Source organism: Trypanosoma theileri, assembly GCF_002087225.1.
Source record: "Trypanosoma theileri isolate Edinburgh chromosome Unknown TM35_Tth_30_V1, whole genome shotgun sequence".
NCBI classification, from domain to species: domain Eukaryota; phylum Euglenozoa; class Kinetoplastea; order Trypanosomatida; family Trypanosomatidae; genus Trypanosoma; species Trypanosoma theileri.
Window position 1 is genome coordinate 257,601 of NW_021639872.1, and position 7,175 is coordinate 264,775.

Below are 7,175 nucleotides of genomic sequence, written 5' to 3' on the forward strand. Positions count from 1 at the left end.
AAAAAAAAAAAAAAATGTTCGTTACGATCTCAATGCAAAATAGATAAAGACACACAGACACACACAGAGTTATTGATATCGTCACTTCCTTCCTTTCTTCTTCTTCTTGTTACTACTGTTTCTGTTGAATCCCCAATTGCTGTAGGGTTACTCGTGGTGGAGCCTTTGCGAGGGGGACGCGGCCGTGCCACTGGGCCCTGGCGATCAACCGCCGCAGCGGCGCCGCCGTCGAGCGCTCAAAATTCGCCAAATTTAAAACCGACAGCCCGTCGCCTCCGCCGTACCACTGCAGCAATTGACGGCGGTGCTCCGGCGTGAGGGCCTCAAAGGCGGTGACGGTGAGAAAGAGACGGGGCACTGTTTTTCCCACACGTGTGCGGCCCATCATCTCAACACTGCCGCCGACAAAGTGATAGAGTTCATCCGCACAGAGACGGAGCACAAGGCGATAGTCATTGTGTAAATGTCGTTCAAAGCGGGCTGCCTCGGCTGGGCTTTCGAACTGCAGACATTCCACCGCCCATGCACAGATACCACCTCGTCCACACCAACCTAACATATCCATTGGGATGATGACTTCATCTTCTCCTTCTTGTGCTTCTCCTCCAGGGTTTATTAGAGTTTTACTATTATTATTGTTGTTCTGGATAATGCTGATGCTGTTTTTATTACTGTGTTGCCGAGGGGATTCTGCTTTTTTTGGTAATACTGCCGAGAAGCGAAATCGACGCTCTGGAGGGATATCAAGACAATCGGGTGAACATAAACGAGCGAGAACATCAGAATCTACGGAACGCAGTGCGTATATAAACCGTCCATCATGTGATAAAGCAATATCCATACATCCTCGTAAATACTTACCTGTTGATTGAAACTCTTCACGAAGATCAAATACTTTTACTGTAGGTTCACTATTGACACCCTGTGTTGAACTTTTTATATGTTTAAGGGGATACAATAATTGACGATTGGGTAATCGATGGGCCAATAGAGGTGGAAGAGGATAGAGAATAGCCACATGATGTGATATTTGTGCTGATGGGCCAGTAGGTTTGAAAAAAGTATGCAGAGATATTCCACAGGCAATAAAGGCATTTCCAACATCATATAGATTATTATTATTATTATATCGTAACTGTCTCTTTTCTTTCTTCATAGAGAGAGAAGATACAATAAGTCCATGTACTGTACGAAGTTTATTCACCAATCGAGTGAGATCCCGTAAACATGCAATCTGTTGATCTCGCTGTAAATCAAACATTGGCTCAACAACCTCACTTACAGATGTCATTGGATATGAAAGAGATGATGAGATTGATAAACGTGGAAGAGAGGAAGTACTCATCAAAGATGTATTACTTTTCTGATTTTTTTGAGGTTCTACTTTAGAACTGTAATTATCAACTAAGTTTAATTCTTTCATTTTTCCCTCATTTGATCGTTTATGTGGCGTACGAATAGCAGGGACAACAACTCCAGTAGGAGAAGGAGAAGGAGAAGGAGAAGGAGAAGGAGGAGGATAATCAAATTGAGACTTATTCGTATCATTCCTACTTTCGTTTATCCATTCATTCTCATCTATATTATCATTATCACAATCATTACAATCATAGGATTCCTCTTCCTCCTCCTCATCATCACTATCACCGCTTCCAGAATGATGAATAATCTCGTGGATATCAAACCGGCCACTTTGACGTAAGCGACGGCATTGTTTTTGGAGTTCCCGTATAAAACGTTCGGAATCACTCAATTTCGCTTTTAGAGACTCTATTGTCTCTCGCTCTAATTTCAATTCATGTTGGAGAAGTGTATTGGTCTCATGAAGGTGATGAACAGTCTGCGTAGAGTCTGTCTCTTCTGGACTTATACCCCTCCTCTTCTTCCTCTCCATAGTAACAAGAGCAGGTGTATTAACATTCATACTATTATTATTATTAGTAGTAGAGTTTAAACTTGAGGTTTGATCTATTTGCAGCGGCTGAGGATTTTGTTTCTCTTGCAAGGCGAGTTCCAACATGATATTTTCCCCTCGCAACTCCTCAAGTCTGCGGAGTACCATTGTTAACTCATCTGCACGAGATACGTCATTCCCTTCTACATACATACAAGAGAGAGATTCACCCGTATGCATACTATCACTACTAATAGTATTCGTATTCATAGTAGGAATCATATTTTTTCCATTCGTATTCTTTTGATTTGCATATTTTTCACGTGAGAGTAACTCCACTGTTGTACGTAAGTTTTTAATAGTCTCCTTAAGTGAAGCAACTTCATTAGACGTTGTGTTATTATTATTATTATTATTCCCTTCCTGCGGTGTGTCACTGTCTCTCCGGAGAGGAACTACACTTGCAAGTATATTCCCCAACACTTGGGTGATATTATCTATATGAACACTCTCAGCTATTTTATACACTTCCGTAGAGTATTCTTCAGATTGTATACGTCCTGCGAACTTCTTCACTTCACTACATATATTTTGAAGTATCATATCACGTTTTTGAATCTCACTCTGCGCCTTTGCCTCTTGCCATGCCACTTGTCTCGTTAACATCAATGCAGATCGACGGAGTTCCTGTAGTACTCGTGTAGTATACGTTTCAGGTATAGAATATTGTAATTCCTCTTCTTTTTTTTCTTTTTCTTTTCCTTTTTCTTGTTGTTCAGTATTATCATTATTATTATTACTATCACTATTACTATTCTTATCCTGTACTGTATCTCTTTCACGTTTGGGAACCCGCAACTGACACTCTGACGCCACTGATGCTGCCATCTCATCTATTCCATGTAAAAGTTTCTGTAATTGCATTGTGTATTCCTTTTCCTCTGAGAGTCTTCGCTTGTTGCTTTTCAACGCATGTTCCGTATCCCGTTGTTTCTCTGTCATTTTGTATAGACGCGTACGGAGTTCATCCATTTGTTGGACTGCCAACTGCATCACCTTAAGTGGATAGTTTACACGTATACTTTTGCGAAATACATTCGGACTGTTTTGTTTGTGTTCGTCTATATCTGATAGATCTCTCTCTTCTTCCTCCTCTGGTATATCTAAATCCAATGTGTAACTAAGAACTTCTGCCTCATCACAGATACGATGAAGATCTTGTCGTAATTGTGAAATACGTTTACGTAAAAGACAATCATGTTCTTCATTACCAGTGGAGCATATAGGAATAATGGAAAACTCACTCGTACTAGTATGAATACCTGTATGAATGTCCTCAAGTGAAATTGTTTTCTCATCACGCATTAAAAAAAATCGTTCAGAAATAAGTTTAGCCCAAATTGTGAGACGTTCCTGTGTCTCCTGTAATCCCAAATACTCCCGTTCAAACAATTCCTCTTGTACAAGTGAAAAAAGATCCATTCGCTTCATTGTTCCTCCCTCCTTTCCCGTTGTTATTATTTCTTTTCTCATTATTATTGTTGTTGAAGGTGATGAAGGTATATGAATGTTTCTCTCGAATCGTTCTTCCAGGTGTGCAAGACGAGAGATACGATGTTGCAACACCGCCTCCTGCATTGCAAGAGCCTCGGCTTTATTTCTCAACAATAATTTTGTCTGTCGCGCCTCCATTACACTTCTCCACTTTACCAAAGCCACATATTCCATTTGACATTCTAATAAAAGCAGCATACGTTGATATTGTTCTTCTTCTTGAATAGATGGCGGTGTGGGGGCGTTGGGCCTTGCAGAGATTCCACACATCTCTCTTGCTGTGCCTGTCAACTCCAGTGTGAAATCCATGGAAGTGTGCGTGAGGGAAGAGCGGCAGTCCGACGCTCCTCGGCAAGTGGGCAGTGGGGCCGGCAACACTACTAATACTTCACTCATCACGAATAAATATTATTTTATTCTTTTCTTTTTTTTCTTTTCTTTTCTTTTCTTCCCTCCTCTCTATTATTATTTCTAAATAGAAGAGGTGACCAGCAGTATTATTATACCCACTAGTTGATAGTAATAGTGATGGTCAATCGTACTTGGGAATAAAGTTCTTTTTCGTTTCCAAAAACTTGGAAACTCCCGATAAATGTTTGCGCACAGGCGGAGAAGAGCGCCTTATCAAATGATAAACTCTAATTAGTCACTAGACAAAATAAAAACAAATAAATAAATAAATAAGTAAATAAATAAATAAATAAATAAGTGTAGTACTGAAGAAATAACAGAAAAAAAAACAGAAACAATGGGGAACTCCAGCATCACTCTTCATCTACACAAACGACATCGAAACAGGAAGGACAACACTAAAAAGAAAAAAAGAAACCAATAGTAAATAAAGAGGATAAAGAAACTTCATTTCTCGCCACTATACCACCATAGCGGCCGACTATTAACGGTAATGAAAAAAAAAAAGAAAAAGAACAACTCTCTTACTCTATCACTTTATATATCTCACTCAACTCAACTCAACTCAACTATAATCAATCACTCACTCCAATTCCAAGAAAGGAGAGAATCCCGTAACGGATGGGCGGCGGCACTTCGCATCCATGTGTAATCGCAGACACCATCATTGAGGCCGCAGAGTACCCACAAACACTTTCAATCATCGATAAATCCGGTATTATACATCCTCCTCCACTATTACTATTATTACTGTCATTATTATTATTATTATTATTATTATTATTATTATTATTATTATACCAGGCCGTCAATACAGCGCGGTTGTGTTCCGACAGGGAACGAAAGGCGCGGGCAGAAATAATAATACATCGCCGCCGCAGTGAAACTCCACCAATGATTGGATGTGAAATAACTTCCACACATTCCCCCGCAAAGTTCAGCACCTCCGATCGTGTGAGGTGAATCACCGTTTTGTATATTTCACCGAGATGATGAATAAACCGCTGTCGCTCTGCAGGAGATGTAAAGGTAATCTCATCTAACGCCCATGCAGAAATCCCAGCGGCTGTCCATCCAACACTTAATGGTATGGATGTGTAATAACAAAAACAATGTGTAGATGCCATTTGAAGACCTTCTCGCAGTAAATCCACAATACGCAGGAGAACCACACGTTTGGTTTCATCTACACTATTATTAATGTCGCCTAAACAAACATACATGAAGGAACCATCTGCTGAGAAACGAACAGCATTAGCAGAAAGGTACACATCACTCTTAGTATTTCCACAAGTACCACTATTACCTTTACTAGTAGTAGTAGTAGTAGTAGTAGTAGTAGTAGAAGAAGAAGATAAATCAACGATTTTAAGTTTACCATGACTTTCTTTCGCCTTGGTTAACAACAATTTTTCTAAATATTCTTTTGGTAACTCATTCTGACGATCTGGTGGTAATGGATAAAAGACAACAGCATATCTACTAGGTTGAGTATTCTCTGTATTCATCCACTGATGTAAAGAGAGACTGTGTCCCACAAAGAGAGGAAGTGACCTTCGTGTGTATAAATCAATATTAGGTTTTTCAGACGGACGCAATAAGATGGTGTTTATACCTTTCAGAGATTTCATCGTTAAGAAAAAACGTCTTTGTTCTTGAAGCATCGTTTGTTGTACTTCGTAACTATAAGATTCCATTGAAAACCCTTCAACTAGATCCGCAGCATGAATTCCAGTAAAATGATTCGATATAGCTTTTGATTCTTCTTCTTGTTGAGATGAATGTTGTTTCTCTTGTTGTTGGTCCTTATATAAAGCTACCTGTCGTTGCAGGTGATAACATTCCTCTCGTGTTTCCTCCAATCGATGTAAAGCTAAAGTGAGAGGATCAAAGCCATTGTAGGAGTGTTCTGATATAGGAATAGGAGGACTATTTACCATTAACGGCCTTGATTGTAAGGCACTTATCTTTTCTTGTATAGAAGCAATTAATAATGTTGGGGTACACATACGAGCATGCGTAGCCCGTATTGCTGCTTGAGTACTTCCTCTGTTATCTTCACAGCGCATTTCAACTTGTGTATATGCAGCCAATGTATTTAATGATCGACATACACTATTTAATTCATTTTGTGTTTCCTGTAGTTTTTTATTCTGTTCTTCTAATACCCGCATAACCGCCTGTAGTCTATCCTGTGCAGACTTTTCTGCTGCTTGTGCTTCTCTCACAGCTGGTGTATACATGAACGCAAGACGTTTTTTTAAATCTTCTATGAGTTGTTCTTCTAACTCCTGTGGACTTACACGTTGTTGTTTATTATTATTATTATTATTATTATTATTATTATTATTATTATTATTANATACAAATAGATATACAAATATAGACGGATAGATAAATAGATACAGTAAGAGATTAGAGCCCATGACTAGAGGCGTTGCTCCTCACCCGCTCGGCAATATCGTTGAGTTGCAGCACATGTGTTGAGATCTGCCGGAGGTGATCGCCAATGGCGGTGAATTCACTTTCCAACATTTTGAAGTGCCGGGCCACATCTTGAAAGGGCCGATCGGCAAATCCCGCCTCACTACTCCACGGCGGCGGGCCGTCCTCCTGCAGTGGAGATCCCCCAGCGGAATTATTCCCGCCCATTTGAGTGGTGTGAGGGCCATCGTCCTCACGACTGGGTGTGGGATCGTCTACAAAACTATCTTGTCGTGAATTCGCAATGGAATCCCTACCGGGGAATTTACTGAAATTGGTACTTCTATCACCAGCATTATTATTGCTCATATTATTATTATTATTGTTATTATTATTATTATTATTATTATTATTATTATTATTATTATTATTATTATTAGACATACGCTGTTCCAAGTGAAGAAGACGTTGTAGTCTATACTTTGATAACTCTTCCATCATGATGAGATGAGACTCTCGCTGTTGCTGATCAAACTGTCTAAATGCAATGAAATCTCTTGTAATGCAATTCATGCGGATTTGACTCTCATCAAGAGTAATGAACTCGCGTAGAATTGTTTCCAACTCCAGCATCTCATGTATGGAATGGATCACATGATAGTGTTTTCTCCATCCATTTTCTACAAAATTACGGATCCACTCATATAAGGCAATATGAGTATATGGATTCTCTCCTCTTGCTGGTATGGTTTTAGTAGTAGGGGTAATTATGGTATTAGCCCTGTAATAAGATGGAAAATACGTTTCATCTTCAGAAGGATGAAAAGAGGAATAGGGCTCTACAAAGATGACATCACTCATGTTGTTTGCTTTCTCCATATATATATATATA

The 7,175-nt window shown here is 39.4% G+C and overlaps 3 protein-coding genes across 3 annotated transcripts; all 3 read right to left on the minus strand.

Moving 5' to 3' along the window:
* Positions 1-112: 112 nt before the first annotated feature.
* On the minus strand, positions 113-3,844 carry TM35_000301850 (uncharacterized protein; the record flags this gene model as incomplete). Its single annotated transcript, XM_029028508.1, has 1 exon — positions 113-3,844. One exon carries the CDS (start codon positions 3,842-3,844, stop codon positions 113-115), a length of 3,732 nt encoding a protein of 1,243 aa, XP_028880211.1.
* Positions 3,845-4,434: 590 nt separating this feature from the next.
* TM35_000301860 (uncharacterized protein) lies at positions 4,435-6,102 on the minus strand (the record flags this gene model as incomplete). Its single annotated transcript, XM_029028509.1, has 1 exon — positions 4,435-6,102. The coding sequence occupies one exon, from the start codon at positions 6,100-6,102 to the stop codon at positions 4,435-4,437; it is 1,668 nt and encodes a 555-aa protein (XP_028880212.1).
* Positions 6,103-6,274: 172 nt separating this feature from the next.
* TM35_000301870 (uncharacterized protein) lies at positions 6,275-7,144 on the minus strand (the record flags this gene model as incomplete). The annotated part of the gene is made up of 1 exon (XM_029028510.1): positions 6,275-7,144. One exon carries the CDS (start codon positions 7,142-7,144, stop codon positions 6,275-6,277), a length of 870 nt encoding a protein of 289 aa, XP_028880213.1.
* Between the last annotated feature and the right edge of the window lie 31 nt (positions 7,145-7,175).